Here is a 20738-nt window from a genome sequence, read left to right as displayed (position 1 = left end):
TTTCTCCTTGTAGTCTGTTCTCCACCCTGCAGATAGGGGAATATTATCAACATCTACGCTAGAACATTGTGACCGTGACGGAAATTCAAAAACAGTTAAAAAAACCCACCCTGGTCCCTCTGGCGTAACACACCTGTCCCTTCCCCCACGCCATCTTCCAGCCCTCGCGGGTTCAGAGGGAAACTGGAGCCTGCACTTGAGCCAGGAGTGCCTCCATGTCGTGGTCCCCAGAGCAAGAAACGACAAAGGCTACTTTCCAGATCACACTTTTATTCTTAACAGAAGCAGGGGCCACACAGCCATAGGGACATGAAGTGTTCAGACAGTAGGCACAGCGCCTGCAGCTGCAAGAGCCTGCTGGGTGGGGGGACCCATGCCTTTTTCCGTGGTCCCCACGATTAAGGAAAAAACTAAAAATCACACAGCATTCACTGCCACCCCCATCCCCACCCCTTCCCTTTCAGTAACAGCTAATTAAGATTATGCATCCTTCCAGCCAAAGAAACTGGCTAGAATCCGGATTTTACAGAAAACCTTCATGCAGAGAAACTCAGCGTTCCGGAAGGGAGAGGCCTCTTCTTACACTTTCCACACAGGCTGCCCCACTCCCGCCATGTGCCAAGTTTAATTCCACCTGAAACCACCACCTGGATGGGTAGTGACAAGACTGGCTACAAGAAAGAGCTGGTCACTCAGCTCAACATGCTTGGAAGACTGCCCCTTTCTAGGCAAGGTATCACTGAAGCAAAACACTATCCTGAGGCTGGTGTGATCCCCAGACCCTCCCTTCTGAGCCCCGGGTTCCGAGTGAGGTCTGTGAAGGGCAGGATTTTGGTTTGTAGGACTGAGGATAACAGAAGCTGCTGGCATCTCTGGCCACACTCCCAGGGGCCCAGGGATGGAGGCCCCACCGGTGAAAGGATGGGGCCTTATCTGTTGGGCTAATCTAGCTCGGGCTCACCATTCCTCTACAGCAAGTAGGATCATCAGTTTAGCGCCGAGCAGGAAGCCCACGGGCCCACTAGGAGAGCTAATGCCAGTATTCACGTGCTTTGCATACAAGCGAGAAAATGAGGTTTCTTATTTTTTTCTTATGCCCCCTCCAGAGGCCAAATGGGGAAGAGTGGTTCCTCTGCCTTCTGAGTGCCCTGAATGCGCCCAGAACTCCCAGGACCACGCCAAGACACTGCAGCGTGCCAAACCCAGGGCAGGATGAGCGAGCCTCGGCAGCCAAAGCATGGCTCTGGGAGGATTCTGGCAACCTGTGTGACGAGATTAACACTTCCTTGCAGGCCATGGATGCGCCTTTCTGAAAAGATGAGAGCTGGCCTTGGGCTGAAGGAAGGACCTTAAATGGCAGACAACCCCCAAGCGTCCACTTAGATCATTTGTTTTTCCTCTGACTATCCACACAAAAGAGGCTTTTCATGGGGTTTGCAGTCATGGTGTTTAAGACAGCTCTGCACTTCTAAAGCAGAAGGGCCTCAGGTGGTCTTGTGTGTGCTGATGTGACAGATGAGGAAACTACAGCTCAGAGGGACAAATGACTTGCCCACGGGTGCAGAGCTTGTGAAGAATACAGCAAGAAGTGAAACCCAGGCCTCCTGGCTCCTGGTGCAGTGCTCTCTCTCTCTCTCTCCCAAAATGTCACTGCCTGGCACAGTTCACTTAATTCCAGCTTCCCTTACACAATTCCCTCTCAGATTCTGGGTTTTCAGCTGAGGCTGGGCAGTTCTTAAGACGGAGCTGCATAAACAACCAAGCTTTACTAGGTGGGCAGGGACCTGGGAAGGTTTCCTTCCCTCTGGAACGGAAATGGAGCTAACTTTTCTCTGAGCTTAGGATTTGTAAGGCACTAAAATTAACTACAGTTGGGGGCCGGGGGAGAAAGAAAAAAAGGGGGGATGAGTGGTTGGAGAAATCAAGTTGATGCTGTTTTCTTTCAGCCCCGCAGTGAGGAACCCCATGAAACCAAGTGACGGTGGGCTCCATTTTCCTGCTTGGCGCAGTCCCACCCCCTAACTCCCACCCCTACTGCAGAGCAGAGGACACAGCCCCACCGTGGCAAAGCGGGTTCTGGGAACAAGAGCCATGGAGGGTGGAGAGCCAAGAATGAGCCCAGGTCCTCTGGATTCAATTCAGAGCAGAGACCACGCACCCAACCTGGGCAGGTGTCCCAGGCCTGGGCCCGGCCAGGATTCAACCCTGAAGTATCTTCTCCAAGGACACAGTCCCCTCTGAGTGGACTTGGGCAACGGCTGCAGTGGGCCTGCAAGCCTGAGCGTGAAGGAGGAAGGGGCAAGGCGCCACCGAGCACGGCAGGGAGAACTTTGGAATCAGACCTGGCTTTGGCACAGCACATCTTGGGCTCGCCCGTCCGCCTCATCTGTTGCCCTCCCAAGACCCCAGGGATGGAGAGGAACTTTCCTTCCTTCCCTCCGCGAGGAGGTCTTGCAGCTGACAAGTGATGGCAGCGCAACTCGAGGGCACCCCCTTCAGCCAAACCCGAGCCCAGGTGACCTAACATGGAGCCTTCCCAGACTCAACCACTGAATCCAAAGCAGTTTAGTCCGACGTGACTCTGAGTGGGAGGCCGTGCTAACAGCAGCTGCCACTTCTCCAGCACCTCTGCTGTGACAGGCGCTTGACTTAGATGACAACAGCAGGCAGACAGCATTACCCCCTTTCAACAGATGAGGAGCAGGGCTCAGAGTGGCTGAGTGACTCACTCAGAGTCACACAGCTAATGCGTGGCAGAACTAGGAACTAGACTCGGGTTTGTGTGACTCCAAATCTCACGTCCTGTCCACTCTACTTGGCTGCTCCTGGAAGCTGGGAGCAAGCTGTCGGGGGCATCTGGGTGGGGTTTCTGGAGGGGTTTCTTTCTGAAAGTGTGGATCTGGCAGAGCAGCCAAGCTTGAGTGAAGGGAAGATGCCTTCTGGCCCTGGGGACAGGGTCTGCCCTCGCGTCCGCCTCCTTCCGGGTGGGCTCCGGCTCAGTGCCTGGCAGCCTTGCAGATCTTGTCATAGACCTCAGGGAAGGCGTCCTGGCAGCCGAGCTGTTTCCGCAGCTTATGGTACAGGGAGCCGTCAAACATCTCCCAGAACTCCTCCCGGTCCATGTAGCAGTCGGCATACAGCATCTGGAACCTGCAGCGCAGACACAAGGGTGAGGACTTGGGGATGGCGGGGAGAAGGGCAGGGAGGGGAAAGGGGCGCAAAGAACCCCAACCATCCCTAAGGCGCCCCAAATGCACCGCCTGATCTGCAGGGCAGGACGCGCTTTTGGAGGATTTCTCTTGTTTAGTCCCCCTGAGGAGCTAGTGGTTGAGGCTGGTGCAGGAATTTTTATCCCCATTGGGGAATCTGGGCTCAGGGCTTTATTTTTTATTTATTTTTTTTGTGGTATGCGGGCCTCTCACTGTTGTGGCCTCTCCCGTTGTGGAGCACAGGCTCCGGACGGGCAGGCTCAGCGGCCATGGCTCACGGGCCCAGCTGCTCCACGGCATGTGGGATCTTCCCGGACCGGGGCACGAACCCATGTCCCCTGCATCGGCAGGCGGACTCTCAATCACTGCGCCACCAGGGAAGCCCTGGGCTCAGGGCTTTAAGTGGCAGTGGAAGCAGAGTCAGGAGTAGAATGCAGTGCACTGCATGCCCGTCTCCCTGATGTGGTCGCCAGGCTGCTTTCTCTCTCTTTTTTGACGTTCAATAAACTGCACATAATGAAAGTGTACAACTTGAAGCTACAAGGATATATGGCACAATACAGGGAATATAGGCAATATTTTATGATAACTATAAATAGAGTATGACCTTTAAAAATTGTGAATCACTAAATTGTACACCTGTAACATATAATATTGTACATCAACCATACTTCAATAACATAAATAAATAAAATAAGCAAAAAAATTTTTTTAATAAATTAAAAATAAAGAAACGTACTGCTTGATAAGTTTGATGCATGTGTATAACCTTGAAACTGTCATCTCAGCCCAGATAACGGCCATATAGATCACCCCCAAACTTTCTTCACGCCCCGAATTCCCCTGTGTTGTCTGTCCATCACCCTCCACAATCCCAGGCAGACCTGCCTTCTGTCGCCATGGGTTCATCTGCATTTTCCAGATTTTTTTTTTTTTTTTTTTTTTTGCGGTACGCGGGCCTCTCACTGTTGCGGCCTCTCCCGCTGCGGAGCACAGGCTCCGGATGCACAGGCTCAGCGGCCGTGGCTCATGGGCCCAGCCGCTCTGCGGCACGTGGGATCTTCCCAGACTGGGGCACGAACCCGTGTCCCCTGCATCGGCAGGCGGACTCTCAACCGCTGCGCCACCAGGGAAGCCCCCATTTTCCAGAATTTTATATAAATAAAATATATACATATAAATAGAATCATACAGTACTCTTTTTTCCTGGCTTCTTTCCGTCAGCATAATCATTTTGAGATTCGTCCACGTGGATTTTGCACGTCCACAGTTTGTTCCAGGACGTTTCTGAGCAATGCTCTGTCCAGGCCTCTGTGTGGCTTTCACGGTCCTGAGTTCCACCCCCCTGCTCCTCAGCTTTGACCTCCAACCTGGAGTGGGAGCCCCTGGACACGTCTAAAGCACCCCCATCAGCGCTCTGTGGCTGACGGCTACACTCTGGGCACTCGCTCACCCGTGCACGCTTCGGACGAACTTCTCCAACTGCCTCATGCAGGACCGGGCTTCAAAGTGCTTCACGCGCGGCTCCCCGTAGGCACCAATGTCGACGTAGAGCTCGGCCTCGTCTCCCTTGGGGTGCACCAGGCCTGGCTGGCTGGGCAGGATGAATGGGCACAGCCAGATGGGGTAGACCTGGGGGGCCAGGGAGGGCGTGTTGGTGCTTTTCCTCCCCCAGGAGGCAGGCTCTGCAGCAATCCCCCTTCTCTGCTGCTCACATGCCACCCCCACCCCCGCGTCCCCGCTGAGCTCCCGGCCCGGCTCACATGGATGTCGCTGTGGAAGGTGTGCAGGGCCCGTGGCAGGCACTTCATGGGCACCAGCATGTCCTGTACCACGTGGTGCTGCTCGTACAGCTTGCGCAGCGTCTCGCCCTGGGTCAGCTTCAGGAGGGAAATCTTGGGAGGCACCATCCAACCAAAGAGGTAGCGGAAGACGGGGTTGTTGCCAAAGGGGATGATGTCCTGAAAGACAAGGGTTGGGGATGGAGAGAAGGAACTCAGCAGGGCCCAGTGTTCCCACGTGCCAGGGGCCGGGTCCTGCTCTGGGGCTGGACAGAAATGTGACGGGTCCACTCCTATCTGGGGGGCGCATGGTGGTACCCAGGATTTCCCAGCCGGATCTGGGTTGGATTCCCGGCTCCAGCATTTACCAGCTCTGATGATGATCTTGGGCTGGGGACTTAACCTCCCTGAGCTCAGTTTCCTGATCTGCAAAATGGGGCTTGTGAGAATGAATGGTAAGATATCAAATGGAAAGCACTCGGTCCATTGCCTGAAGCAAAATAACAACGAAGCTATCATTGCTGTTCTAGTTGCTGAGGTCAGTGTGGCTGGCACAGAGCAGGCACTCCATAAATGTTTGAGAATGCTGTTGAATGGCAAGAGGGATGGATACTCAAGAGAGCTTAAGCAATTTCCCTAAGGTCACACCGCCAGAGACGGCTCCCACTGAGGTGGGGAAGGTCTGGCTCAGGTTCAACGATGAGCCCTTCCGTTTATAGCATCTCCTGAGAGGGCTTCTCTGACGCCCCTATTAAAATGTCACTGCTTCCCATCCCTCCAAATGCACAACAGCAAATTCTTGCTCACCCGTCAAGGCCAAGCTTGACAGCTACCTTTAGTCCTAGGCAGAGCTGGCCACTTTCTCTTGTTCCTGTCGCCCTGCACAGTGCTACCCCGCCTGCCTCCCCCAAGCTGGCCTCTTGGGAAACCCCCCTGAGCAGGGCCGTCTCCCTCTTCCACACCTCAAACCTCCACAAGGGAGGAGCCCCCCCATTCACGATCGTTCTCCCTGCTCCCAGTCTGCCATCTTCCTGAGGGCTGCCAGCGTGCACCTGATACCCCATCCTCATAGCTCCTGGGCCCTCGAAGCCAAGGACATTCCTTCATTCGTTAGACAATTACGAGGCACCCATGTGCTCAGGTGCCAGGTTCTGTGCTGGGTGCTGGGGATACCCAAATCGTTGAGACATGGTCCCTGACCTCAGGTGTGAAGAGCTGCAACAGAGAGATGCAGAGGCAGCTCATAAAAGGGTCCATGTCAGACTAGGGTCAGTGGTGGCTGCCCAGAGAAGCCCCCATGCTAAGCTTCAGAGGCTGCGTGACTCCTCCGCTCCCCTCCTCTCCTCTCCCCTCCCCTCCCCTCCCCTGGAATCATCTCCTGTGTGCTCTCTTCTCTGTTAGATTCCAGCTCCTACACCAGTTCCTGGCTCGCAACAGGAGCTCAGGAAATAGCGTGGCTTTTATTGTTCCCTTGGTTGTCCTTGGAAAGCCACACAGGCCCATGGCAGAAATCCCCCTCAAAGACTAAGCCCTGACCCCATTTCTCTCACAGCCCTGATCACTCATCATTCCTCCTCCATCCCAATCTCCTTCCCCTCCACAAAGGCAACCATTCTTAGGAATTATTTGTGTACCCTTCTAGAGACTATTCGATGCACAGACAAATCCATAGGCTTAAAAAAAACCCACAAGTCACAAATGGCAGCGTCTACTAGCCTCCTGCTTATCACTGTATCCTGGGCGTCAGCACACAGAGCGCTACTGCATTCTTTGTCCTGGATGCCTGACACAGACAGACCTCGTTTTATTGCACTTCTGATCTGTGATCAGTGATATCTGATGTCACTACTCCGACTTGCTGACGGCTCAGATAATGGTTAGCATTTTTTAGCAATAAAGCATTTAAAAATTAACGTATGCCCTTTTTATTTAGACATAATGCTAGTGCCCACTTAATAGACTACAGTATAGTGTAAATATAACTTTTATATGCGCTGGGACAACACTGTAAAGCAATTATAGCCTAATAAAATTATTAAATTAAAAAAACATATATATATATATGCACTGGGAAACCAAAAAATTCATGTAACTCACTTTATTGTGATACTTGCTTTATTGCAGCGGTCTGGAACCCAACATGCAATATCTCCAAGGTCACCCTTCAAGGGGTGGGGTTGCAAGGTCCTAGCCCCCTGGCCTCAAGGTGGGACAGCTCTGGAGGGCAAACCAGCCCCAGAGCTCCCTGTGGGATGGCTGTGGGCTTTGTTGTGACTGCCTCACACCTCCGCTTTTCCCTCTGCCTGGCCCTGCTTCCCTTTCCTCTCGCAGTCGAGGATCACCAGAGTTCTCCTGAACAAACTTCCTGTGTGCACATCTTGGTAGTAAAATACCCATCCTTCCAGATTCTTCCTTTAACTTAAGGCAGTACAGGCTAGTGTTTAACAGCACAAAAATATAAGACGAACCTCATTTTGAAATCTAGCTCTGTGGTTTTAAAACCCTTCCAGGAGTTCTCCGTTACTCCTTTCTTCAAGAGGTGGAGCTTAATTCTCCCCTCCTTGGGTGCGGGCCAGACTTCGTGACTCCATTCTAATAAGAGAGTATAGCGGGAGTGGCGAGGTGACAAGACCGGGTCATGGAAGGCACTGAGGACCCCTCCTTGGCCTCTCTCTTGGATCACCTGCTCTGGGGGAAGCCAGCTGCCCTGTTGTGAGGACACTTGAGCAGCCCAGGTGGCAAGGAACGGAGGCCCCTTGTCAACAGCCACGTGAGGGACCCTTCCAGGAAGCAGATTCTCCAGCCCCACTAGAGCCTCCAGCAGACCAGCCCTGCCGACACCTTGACTGTAGCCCTGAGCCAGAAACACCCACATCATCGCTCTCCAATCCCTGAGCATCGAAACTGTGAGATAACAGAGGGCAGTTGTTTTAATCCTCACAATTTCGGGTTAATTCATTATGCAGCAATAGATAACCAATACACTCGTATCTCTTACTGAGTTGTGTTACTTTGGATAACCTAAGCCAGCTTCTTCACCTGTAAAGTGGAAACAGCACTAGGACCTACCCTCACAGGGTTGTGAGGAAGATGGAGAGAATGCATGTAAAGTGTCTGGCTTAATAACTAACATGTAAGGAGTGATTCATGTTAATTGCTGCTGTTATCATTCTGATGTGCTCTCACGTACTTTGCTGGCCCCTCTTTCCTGTCTCTTCAATATCCCTGCTCTTGACAAAACCACACCTCCCACATCCTTAACACTGCTCTTGGCAGGGGTAAAGAGGGACTCGGGGGGTCTTCTGCCTTTGGCAAAACTTTCCACCAAACGCTCTGGGCCTGGACGCTGCTCAAAGTAGGACTAACAGGGATGGGGGAAGCCCAGAGCTCTCCAGGCCTTGATGAAGCCTCTGCTGCCCACTCCTCCACCCCTTACCACTGCCCCATCACATCCTGCCTGAGAGACCTAGCCCACGATTAGAAGTGACCCGACACCTCCCCCTGGGAGACCACCAGGTGTCATTCCTTCATTCCTGACATCCCTATATATCTCAGTCACGGTGGACTTTTGGGTGCCTTCCACTAGCACCCTTGATGTGCTACAGCGATGCCATGTCTTTTAACCTGACCCCACTGGCCACTGTCCCCCCGTCTTCTAAACGCCTCCCCTGTGCTCTCTCATGGTCTAAACGGCAGCAAACCCCCTCCATCCTCAAGCTCTTCTCTTGACCGTCGTGTCCTCTCCTTGCTCTTAGCTGGAACCTGGCTGGCCCCTGCAGCCCTCCGAGGTGGTATCATTTTCTCTCCATGACCCTCTGGGGTAGACGGAGGTGAGGTGGGCTCCTCATTACTGCTTCTAGGTCTCTGCCCCTCCCATTCCCTGAAAACCCTCAGCGGCTTTGCAGCCACCTGCCGAGCATCTCCACCCCCATCATCTCCCTCGTTCCCAGATCACTGCCACCTTCTTCAACACTCATCTTATCCCTGATGTCATTTAATATCCACCTCTATGATCTTTCCCACGCCCCAGCCTCCCCTCTGTCCTCCAGCGATCTTACCTTCCACCTGGCCTCTGCCCTGACTCTCATGTCACACACCAGAGCAGGGGGGTGACCAACTATAGCCCGTGGGTATCGGTCTGCAAGCGGATCCAGCCTGCTGGCCAAATCTGGCCCCCTGCCCGTGTTTATACATAGTATCACTGGAGCACAGCCATGCACGTTTGCTTGTGCACTGCCTGTGGCTGCTTTTGTGCTACAAGGGCAGCGCTGAGCAGCTGCGACAGCACGTATGACCCGCAGAGCCTAAAGCTTTTGCTACCTGGCCCTTTAAGAAAGTTTGCTGACCTCTTCATGTTGTCCTATTGTCTCTATTCATTGCCTCTGCTGACTTGGAAAAAACAAAGCACGTCAGAGCTGTGAGTTGAGTTTATTCAGTGTCTCGAGGACTATAGCCTGGGAGACCCGCTCTCAGACAGCTCTGAGAAACGGTTCCAAAGAGGTAAAGGCCAGATCAGTATGTATGTGATTTTGGCGAAGCATACATGTAATCAAGCGCAGGTCTCGGTCTAAGGTTGTTGCTAGTTATGAGGAACAGCCGTCTTACCAATGGTTTTGGTACTTTTCTAAGTATGGGAAGATCCAAGAATTTGGGTTCATAAAATTTTCTCCTCAAAATATCTACCTATCTGAAGGCTGTCTTTATCTGCCAGTTTTCCCATAGCACAGAGTGCCTCATTACTGACCTTTGCCCTGAATTCCTTTCAGGGGGTGTTGACGGTGACCGCAAGGCCTAATGACTTCATTCCTGCAGAACTGGACGGTAGGCAACATACTTCATTGGGCATCTCCATAGTTTCAATTCCAAGCGTTCGCCCTCTGACCACTAACTCTCCTTCTTGCTGCTCATGCCGTCCAGTACTCTGACGTCAATTCTTCACCCCAAGGGGCACCCAGGCCCCCATATCAGTCCCTTCAGCCCCGCACATCCTCACTGCCCGCCCCCCACCAGCTGGCTCGGATTTCATCCTGATCATGTCCTGGCTTTTCCAACCCCGCCCCACTTGTCATACTCATTTGCAAAACCTCAACCGTGGTTCAATCTAACTTCCTCCCTATGCTGTACCCCATCCACGGAGCTGAACGTGTGAAAATCCACAACCACCAGGGCTGGTCTCACTGTAAACTCACGGTCATGAATCTTTGGCAGGCCCAGTGTTGCCCAGCAATCCTATGACATATCCCCAGTTAATTCATTCCCACTCTCCAAGGGACAATTTCCCATCTCCTCTCTCTTCAGTCCTTCAACACCCCCTCACCCCCTCATCTCAGCTAAAATCCTTGCTTCCTATTTCACTGAGAAAACAGAAGAACTCCCACACCCTCCCACCACCAAATGGTCCTCCTGTTTGTAGCAACACTTCCTCCCTCCTGTCCAGTGGGTGAATCTCCATGCTCACACCTAAAGGCAGCCTCTCCACCTGAGCACAGGATCCATCCATCCTCAAGGTTCACCCTGTGAGCACACCCTCTCCCCTGCACTGCCAGCAAGTCACCATGCGGTAACCTCTCCCTTCTTGAAAGTCACACATGGACTTCCCTGGCGGTCCAGTGGTTAACACTCTGCACTTACATTGCAGGTGGGGCACGGGTTTGATCTCTGGTTGGGGAACTAAGATCCCATGTGCCGTGTGGCACAACCAAAAAGAAAATCAAAATAAAAAATAAAACAGTCACACAAACTATTTCCTCTCGATCCTACATCCTCCTCTGGCTCCCACCCTTCTTTTCTGCTTTCCCTTATACTGAGCCTTCTCAGATTTCCATTTTCACTGTCTCCACTTCCCTGTCTCTGTTTTTTCTCGAACCCACGTCAGGCTTTCAGCCCCATGGCTCAAGGTCATCAGTGACCTTCTCACGACTAAGACCAGGGGTCGATGCTTTGTCGTCATCTCACTCAGGGGCATTTGACACAGCTGTTCATTTTCCTTCTTGACATGCTGTCCTCAGGTAGCTTCCGGGATGCCAGTCCTGCTGGGTTTCTCCTCCCCTCTGACTGATGGCGTCTTCTCCTCTCCTGGCTGGTTCCTCCTCCCTCAACTTGCAGGGCTTGGCTCTGGGACTTCTCTTCTCTAACCTCCCTCACTCATCTAGTCCCACGGTGTTAATTAACATTTCTCTGCTGATGATACCCACAGTGATATGGATTTATTCGACCTCTGCCCTGAAGATCTGACATATGTGCCAGCTGCCCACTCAACATCCCACTTGGATGTCTGAAAAGCATCTCATGCTGACATGTCCCAAACCAAACTTCTGATTTCCCTTCCCAGACCCCTCCCCCATGTTGTCCATAGCAGGCAGTGGCACCTCAGGTCACCTAACCTTGGAATCACACCCAAGGGCAGTCTGTGGGAAACCCTGTTGGTTGGTTCAACCTTCACAGCACCTCCCAGATCTGAGACCCCTTTCCTCCTCCACCGCTACCACCCCGGACGACAGAATCTTCTTTCTTCTGCTCTCCCACTCTTGCCACCTCCACCCCGTCCTCTCTCCACCTAGCTGTCAAAATTATCCTTTTAAAACAAACATCCGGTCATGTCACTTTTCTGCACAAAGCCCTCCACTGGCTTTCTTACCCTACAAGGTAAAATATAAAGTCCTCCCCTGACCTACAAGGACCCACATGATCTAGGCTATGGCTGCTGTTTGACAGCATTCTCCACCATGGGTCTAGCTCAAGGGCCTTCTTGCTGTTTTCAGAAACACGCAGCCTTGCTGTGACAACTTGTACCTTGCTGTGATGTAAAAGAATGGAGTTGGACCCCCACCTCACACCATATACAAAACTTAACTTAAAATGGATCAAGAACCTAAAATAAGAGCTAAAACCATAAAGCTTTTAGAAGATAACACAGGAAGAAATCTTCACGACTTTGGATTTAGCAATGGATTCTTAGATACGACACTAAAAGCACGAGTAACAAGATTAAAAATAGATCAACTGGACTTCAACAAAACCAAACACTTTTGTGAATCAAAAGACATTATCGGGACTTCCCTGGCAGTCCAGTGGTTAAGACTTCGCCTTCCAATACAGGGGGTGCGGGTTCCATCCCTGGTCGGGGAGTAAGATCCCACATGCCTCACAGCCAAAAAACCAAAACAGAAGCAATATTGTAACAAATTTAAAGACTTTAAAAATGGTCCACATCAAAAAAAAAACCAAAAAAAAAAAAAAAAGACATTATCAAGGAAGTGAAAGACAACCTATAGAATGAGAGGAAATATTTGCAAATCATGTATCTGATAAGGGTCTAATATCCAGAATATATACAGAACTCTTACAACTCAACAACAAAAATCGATAACTCAACTAAAATTGGGCAAAGGATCTGAACAGATACTTCTCCAAGAAATATACAGATGGCCAACAGGCACATGGAAGGATTCTGAACATCGCTAGTCATCAGGAAAATGCAAATCAAAATCACAGTGAGATTCCACTTCTTACCCACTAGGATAGCTATAGCAAAAAACCAGAAAACAACAAGTGCTGGTGAGCATGTAATGAAATTGGAACCTACACAGGCTGCTGTTGAGAATGTAAAATGGCTCAGCCACCATGGAAAACATTTGGCAGTTCCTCAATAGGTTATACACAGAATTATCATACAACCCAGCAGTTCCACGCCTAGGCATGTATCCTCCAAAACTGAAAACTAGTACTCCAACACATTCTCGTACATGAATGTTAGCGCAGCATTGTTCACAATGCCAATAGGTGGAAACAACTCAAACGTCCACCAGCAGATGAGTGGAAAAACAGACTGTGGTCCAACCATACAATGGAGTATTATTCAGCCACGAAAAGGAATGATGTACTGACACATGTTACAGCGTGGATGAACCTTGAAAACAGGCTGAGTGAAAGAAGCCAGGCACAAAAGGCCACATGTTATATGATTCCATTTATATAAAATGTCGAGAATAGGTAAATCCATAGAGACAGAATGCAGACTGATGGTTGCCAGAGTCTGGGGAAAGGGAATGGGGAGTACCTGCTTAACGGGTACAGGACTTCCTTTTAGGGCGATGAAAATATTTTGAAATTAGATATAGTAGACACACAACATCATGAATGTACCAAATACCACTGAATTGTGCACTTTAAAATGTTTAATTTTATGTTTTCACTTCAATTAAAAAAAAGGAATAAAAAGCTACCTAGGGGCTTCCCTGGTGGCGCAGTGGTTGAGAGTCTGCCTGCCGATGCAGGGGACGCGGGTTCGTGCCCCGGTCCGGGAAGATCCCACATGCCGCGGAGCGGCTGGGCCCGTGAGCCATGGCCGCTGAGCCTGCGCGTCCGGAGCCTGTGCTCCGCAGCGGGAGAGGCCACAACAGTGAGAGGCGCGCGTACCACAAAAAAAAAAAAAAAAAAAAAAAAAAAGCTACCCAGCCAGCCCATTTGAGGACCTGTGCTCTGGCTCTTCCTCTGCCTGGCATGTCCTCCTTACGTTCAGGTCCCGCTCACAAGGCACCTCCTGAGAGGCCTTCCCTGACCGCTTATTTAAAATGTCACTACTCCCCATTGCTCATCACACAACAGCAAATTCTTGCTCACACGTCAAGGCCACGCTTGACAGCTACCTCCAGCCCTGGGCAGGACAAGCCACTTCCTCTTCTCAGGCCGCAGTCTGTCTGCCTGGCTAGGCTACAGCTCCTCAAGGACAGAACAGGTCTGTGTTCCCCAAAGCACTGGGCCCCGCGCCCCACCTTCTGGCACAGGCAGGTGTGTGGGGAGAGCCCACTGCTTTAAGGGAAGGTGGCTGCTCCTGAAGAAGGAAGCACTGTGCTGCTGGGTAAGAGGCTGTTCTGGTCCCTAGGACAAAGCCACTCTTTTCCCCCAAGGGAGGAGAAACCATCCTGGTTGCCAGCCTGGCCAGGAGCCAGTACTACCAGGAAATCCTAGCCTCACCTGGAGCTCCCAGAAGATGCTGCGCGTGTGGCGGTGGTAGTAGTGTCTCAAGGGGATGTACTCCAGGCCCTCGCGGTTTGTCTTCAGGTAGTTCTCCACGTGCTTGAAGAACCACGGCTTGTAGTAGTTGCCAATGCTATTCAGCTGCAATGACAGAGGGCACTGTGTCAGGCCACAGGCAAGCCCCAATGCCATCGGGGCGTAACAGTGATACCCGGCTTCTGTTCAGCACTCCTGGCCTCTCCAGAGCTCTTTCAAGTCTATTATTGCCTTGGAGGTTCTTGAAAGCCGGGTGAGGTTAATAAGCACAGCCAACATTCTCTAGCAGAGAGAGCAGCTCACAGAGGTTACGTGGTGAGCCCAGGGCCCAACAGCGAATTCCTGACAGTCTCGAGAGCTCAGCCTGCTACTCCTTCTTGGTGAGAGCACTGAAGTGCCGATGTCTGGCGCCGTCGGCCACAATGCAGTGCTCCACACAGGTGCGCTCCTCCCCACCTCCCTCCCACGAGGCCAGTGTCGGCACGAACACTGAGCGTGGGTCATCCTCCCCACTGGGTCCCACGGCCGACAGCACTAACTGACCACGGTGCTTTCCCTGCTGCCCTGGACCAAGTTCCACATCCCCTGGCCACAGCGCTCCCCCCAGGCAGCCACCATCAACGGAAGAAGCTTTACTGTAGTAAAGCTACAGTCTTCCCTGGCACTGGGCCCCATGGTCTCCAAGCCTAAATCATATATTTAGCTGGTGTCTTCTTCAGTCCTAAATGGTTCAGGACTCTATCCACTGTGTGCCCTGGGATGACTTAGCTTCTCTGAGCCTCAGCTTCCTCACCTATGAAAGGAACTGTGGGCTGGTGCTTTTGGAGACAGGCAGGGAAGCAACCCGGAAGGGTCATGGGCTTCAGGTTGGGCGGCTGAGGCCAAACCCTGGCCGTCACCCACTAGCTGTGTGACATGGCGCAGGACACTCTGAGCTTGTTTCTTCACATGTAAAATGGCAATAAATACTTTGTGGGAGATTCAGTATTCAGTTCCCGGCCCTCTCACTGCCCCCAGCCCCTCGGCAGCCCCCTCCATCCTGGAGCCAGGCAACCTCTGCCCTCCACCTCTGGCAGCCAACACTTGCAGCCCATCTGGGGGTCACCGCTGTGTGCAGGCCACTCTGCTGCTAGGCACTCTGCAGTGGGGAAACCAGGCCACAAAGTACCAGGAAACGGGCTAAAGAGCCTGCTTGTCCAAGTCAGTTAGAATGTGGATAGTGTGCGGCAGGGCGGAAGTCACCATAGGCTGGCCTCCACCTGCGCATGCAAAGGGGAGTCAGACCCAACAGGAACAGAGCAACTCGATCTAACCCCAGGTGGACCTGGTCACACACCGGCAGTGGCGCCAGCTGCGTGATGAACCCGAGACTCGGGGGTACCTGGATACAGGCACTCCTGGTGTTCAAGGACTCATCGGTAACTCTCTGTGCCAGAGAAGCCTGGGACATGATAAAGAACCTGGATGGCACGTCTCTCCTGGGGCACACGGCAGCCGTGGCAGACAAGAGGTGGCAGGAGTTCCAGTTCCAGCCCAAGCACTTAGATAACAAGCCACTTCCTATCTCTGGGCTCCCCTGTAAAACGGGGGTGGCTGCCTTCTCCCAGGGTGGACAATGCCTGGGGACGCAGGGACAAACTCCTGAGCAGCCCGCCGACCAGGCATGTTTGGGAGAAATGCTCTTCCGATGAAACACGCACATGCCTCTGGCACCCATCACTCTCCCCCGGCCCCAGGCCCCGTTCTCATCCGGCATCATGGGAACACTTTGCAGAAGTCTGTGGCCTGAGGCCCGGCCCCTCTGCCACTGATAACAGGCAAGCCTCTGGGGAAAACCTTGGTCTGCCTGGGAAATGAGGGAACTGGTCAGGGTGTTCAAACAATTTAAAAGCTGTACAATCCCTTTTGCCCAACTGCAACCTTAGGTGGCATCTAATACATCAAAGAGATGACTTTCAGTACAAAGGGGGTGGTGATACCCCTTGGTCCCGGCCCTTAGCTTATCACCACTGGCAGCCTCCAGAGGAACATCTCAGACAAGGTAGAAAACCTCTGGACGAGACCTCCTTGCCAGGTGACTAGGTTCAGAGTGACACACGGCCTGGGCTTTGGCCCGACCTGAGCTCAAGCAGAGTCAGGGCCCGGGGACACCAGAACATTTGGCTCAGTGTCTGAAGTCCCACTCCTGCTCCAGGATCCCCATCCTCCAGTGCTCACTAGTGTCCCATAAAGAATGGTGCTCAATCAAAGTTTGCAGATGATGCCAAATTCTAGAAGCTGGTATGGCAAGGAACAAACACCCAACCAGGAGTCAGAGACCCAAACTTAAAACTGCCCCACGCTTGCTGTGGGTCCTCAGAGGAGCCTCCTTCCCCTTCTGGGCCTCTGTTCCTTATTTGGAGAGGGAATTGTATCAGATGATTTTTGAGTCCTTTTTGATTTTAAAATGCTTAAGTATATAGGGATAGATCAAGAGACTTAAAAGTGCCTATCCTGGGCTTCCCTGGTGACGCAGTGAGAGTCTGCCTGCTGATGCAGGGGACACAGGTTCGTGCCCCGGTCCGGGAAGATCCCACATGCTGCGGAGCGGCTGGGCCCGTGAACCATGGCCACTGAGCCTGCACGTCCAGAGCCTGTGCTCCGCAACGGGAGAGACCACAACAGTGAGAGGCCTGCGTACTGGGGGGAAAAAAAAAAGTGCCTATCCTTTGTTGTACTAATTCTACTTGAAGGTATTATTCAAATTATAGACAAAAGATGTTCACTGCTACATTAATTAAAATAATGAAAAACTGGATGCAACTTTAATTTCCAACTATGGGGCAGTTGTTTAGTAGACGATAGGGCATTTGCTCACTGCAATGTTTCTGCAGTCATTAAATATGAAGGTAATGTAACAATATCCAGAAATACTTACTGCACTAAACCAGAAACTACAAATTTGAACTGGTGATCACAGCTGAAGATAAACAAACCGAAACACTGTGCAAAGAGATGGTAACCTTGAAAGTACCCGAGAACTGCAAAATAAAACGAGCTACTATTTTTAACCCTATCAGATTGGCAAAAATGAAAGAGTGACGCTATCCAGCCCTGGCAAGAACGTGGGGGAAAGGTATTCTCACACACCACTGCGTCGCTGGAAGTGGACAGAAGCACACATTTCTGGCAGGTCACTGGTCCTATCTATCAATATTTAATATATTCAAACCCCTGGGTCAGGAATTCCTTTTTTTGGACTCAATCCTACAGAAATGCATGTACAAGAGGCCAAGGATAGATGCAAGAGAATCTTCAATGCAATCTTATTTGTAAGAGCAAAACATTTTAAGCAAAATGCTCATCAGGAAGCAATGAGTTAGGCTAATTACAAGGGTTAATATACACACGCGTACATGCACAGGCACAGGCCTTGAAGAATGCAATGTTATGAGTGGTTACCCTGGGAGCATGCTTGGGTGAAGAGATGCACTTTAACTTTTTCTTTATCTATTTCAACATTGTTATACTACTTTTGTAAAAGCTTTAAAAAAATTGGTGCATCAAAAAGAGAGGAAATAAATCTATCAAACACATTAGCAAGAGCTGGATTGGGTCATATTTATAGGTGGAGTCTTTCCTTTCCTTTTACTTCTGTACACTTTCCAAGCCTCTCATAATAAGCACAAATCCTTTCTCAATGGAGAAAGAAAGGCTATTAAAAATTACATAGTGTACGCTGAAGGGGTGTGAATCTGGATTCTGAGGCATCAAATCGATTACTCAAATCTTGGCTTTGTCATCTTGTGGAAGTTTACATGGCCTCTTGGAGTCTTGGTTTCTTCATCTATAAAATGCGGTTACTGTGAGGATCAAAGATTACGCCTATCAAGAGACACACACGTACCTGGCAGATGGTAGGGGCAGAGTAAATGGATACTTTGGTCACAGCCTAAGACGGCTGACTATAGATCCTGCTGCCCAGGTGGGCTGACCCAGGTCGCAGCCTCAAAGAGGGTGGCTGCCAGGGTCAGGGTGGGGAATCAGGCTCCATCCCAGCCCATCCAGGCCCTCCTCCTCCGGGCCTACCTTGCCAGGCTCGGCCTCGTCCGTCATGATCCCCGTCATGATTACGGCCTCCTCCAGGGAGTAGAGCAGCCCTTCCACGAAGTGGTTCTCCTGCCGCTGGGACTCACGGGTGAACCTGTCACAGATGGCCTCCAGGCCGCACACCGGCTCAAACCGCAGCTTGACGTACTTCTTGGCGGGGATGATACGGATTTCGGCGGCCACCAGGAAGCCCAGGGTCCCACAGGACCAGGGCACAGCGTAGAACAGGTCTGAGTTTTCCGACTGTGAGGCAGAGGGGACACATGCTGAATGTTTGACCCCCAAACCCCGTGCTGCAGCGAGTCATCAGCGGGGCGCAGAGGACCCGGGGCCTGGGCTAGATCCCTGTCCTGGCACTCTCTGTGTCAACCTGAACAAGGACTTCGCAAATGCACTTTCTGGGCCTCAGTCCTCCCCCTGCAGCTTCAGCATGACATTTGACCTTACACTGCCCTCTGTATCAGGGATGCTCAGGGAGAGTGCATCCTCTCTCCTCCACCTGGGCACAGCCCCTGGACCACAGGCTACCCAGGAAGAGGCCAGGACCAGCTCTGCCCAGAGTCCTAAAATGAGGGACCAAGGGCCAGGGGTCCCAGGCCAGGTTAGAGAGAGATGAACCGTTAATGACGGTCAAGGTAGCCAGGGGACATTAAAATGGGCCATTACTGAAACTTACAAAGCCTTTCCCATTCCGTTAGCTGTGAATTCCCCCCTCCCCAACCACAGTCCAGGGAGAGCATTAACATTCCTGCTTGAATGAGTAAGGAGAGTGAGGTTCCAAGAGGTGACAGTGGCTCACCCAAGGCTTCCCCCCAGTTCAGTGCAGTGATGTCGGGCTCAAGAAAGGCTGCCTGACACCTGATCCAGCAATCCTCCTTCTAACCTCATGATTTTGTTTTGGTATTTGTCTTAGAGACAAACAACTTTTCATCTGGCCGTTCTAAGGCAGCTTCTTTGATTCTAATAAAGCTCCTTGTGAAGAAGTCTAGCCTTGTCCAGGCTTTACGGAGAGGACAGTCCTGCGTGGTCTCTGCTCACGCTGAACGCCCTTGGTGCTGGTGTGGTGGGTACAGCGAGGTGGTGGGGTGAGGGCCATGCTGGAGCAGGGGAGCTCTGCAGCAGGCTGGCAGAAGTCTCTGGAACAGCAGACATGGGCCACCTGATGCCCACCTGGGCCACCGCCTGATCACACTGTCAGCTCACAGCAGTAATAACCAGGTGTCTGCCGCACACCCAGCTCTGTGCTAGGAGCTTTACATACGGCATCTGCGCTCTCCTCCTGACAACGCATTTGCCAGATGAGGAAACTGGACCTCAGAGAAGGGAAGTAATTCATGAATGCCTGTCTTCTTTCTCTGCTCATAATAAACAGGCCAGAAGGCAGGGCCCAGCGAGCGTTTTGGGAAACGTGCTGAACTGGGTGTGAATCCTGAAAGAGGTCTATCTTGTCCAGACAAGAGCTCTCAAGCCTGGAGTCCTGCCCTGGACTCTGTGAGGCCAACAACTCTGGTGGCTCTCAGAAACATTCACTTCTAAAGGATCCCACTGTTCCTCCCATCCCAGGGGCTCCTTAGATATGCTCAGAGAGATCTGAGTTTATTTAAAGTTTCAATCCTGTCCAGCTCCGTAACTGTTTGCATCCTACTTTGGGCCGTGGAATTGCCTTTTATTTCTCCAAAACAGGCCCTCTTATTACTGTTAGTTACACCTCACCACTGGCATAGAATGTTGACATTTGGGCCTGACTTCAAGACAGTCTGGTGACATGAATTGCTAAGGGCATTGACTTGGGAGCCCGGTAAGCTGGCTTTGAATCCCAGCCGTGTGGGATTTACTAGCTGTGTGATCTTGGGCAAGTTTATTAACCTCTCTGTGCTTTAGTTTCCTATCTGTAAAATGTGTCTAATAATAGTACCCACCTCATAAAGTTGTTTAACAATTAAATGCCTTAATATACATGAGGCATTTACAACAGTATCTGAGCACATATCAGGGGCTACCTAAATCTCTGTTTTTATTATGGATACAGACCCAGACTGGACAGGTGTATTTGAAACGAAGCACTCCCAGGGGAGCCACCTCCCAGGGGTTCTTAATGCCCAGTACAGGCTGGTGGGGGCATCCCCCATCTCTGAACTCACCGGTGTGCATCGTACAAAGCTGCCATCGGCCAGGACCAGCTCGTAGGCAGTGCAGATGTGCTGGAACAGGCCATACTTGTGGGATGAAGACTCGATGCCTGTGCCCATGATCAATCCCCCTGCAGAGACATGTGCATTAGCCAAGCAGAGCTGGAAGGGGGCTGGGGAGAGCTGGGAAAAGGACACCCTGCTGAAGCTGGGGAAACTCAGAGCATGAAGGAGGCACGACAGGGCTGGCAGATCTTAGGGGAGATTTCCCATCTCTATGGATGTAGAGAGCAGGAGAAAGAAGGAGGGCCTAAGATGTGGGCATGAGGGCTTGCTTAGAGGTGGAAGATGGATGGGAGACCCCATCAAGGGCGCTTGTGCCATCACCTCTGGCCAGACCCAACCTAGAAACCTGTGCACGTTCATTTCAACAGGGACATTGATGAAAGGAGGGCTGGTTGGGTGGGGGAAGCTGTGTCCCTTGGGAACAGTTAAAGGACCTGAAGGTGTTTCCC

At 51.6% G+C, this 20738-nt stretch overlaps 1 protein-coding gene across 1 annotated transcript in view; it reads right to left on the bottom strand.

Moving 5' to 3' along the window:
• Positions 1-253: 253 nt before the first annotated feature.
• Positions 254-20738, bottom strand: part of DHCR24 (24-dehydrocholesterol reductase) — a 35560-nt gene continuing 15075 nt past the window's right edge. Inside the window, exons 4-9 of the mRNA XM_059063101.2 lie at positions 20236-20354; positions 18074-18337; positions 13967-14110; positions 4973-5170; positions 4663-4841; positions 254-3150 (exon numbers count right to left, since the gene is read on the bottom strand). Coding sequence (XP_058919084.1) covers positions 2997-3150; positions 4663-4841; positions 4973-5170; positions 13967-14110; positions 18074-18337; positions 20236-20354 — 1058 coding nt within the window. The 3' untranslated portion in view covers positions 254-2996. The remainder of the gene's footprint in view (positions 3151-4662; positions 4842-4972; positions 5171-13966; positions 14111-18073; positions 18338-20235; positions 20355-20738) is intronic.

The sequence above is a fragment of the Kogia breviceps genome, chromosome 1 (genome assembly GCF_026419965.1).
Source record: "Kogia breviceps isolate mKogBre1 chromosome 1, mKogBre1 haplotype 1, whole genome shotgun sequence".
Taxonomy (NCBI): Eukaryota; Metazoa; Chordata; class Mammalia; order Artiodactyla; family Physeteridae; genus Kogia; species Kogia breviceps.
The sequence above is the reverse complement of the archived record's forward strand: the minus strand, read 5'-3'. Positions and strand labels throughout refer to the sequence as shown.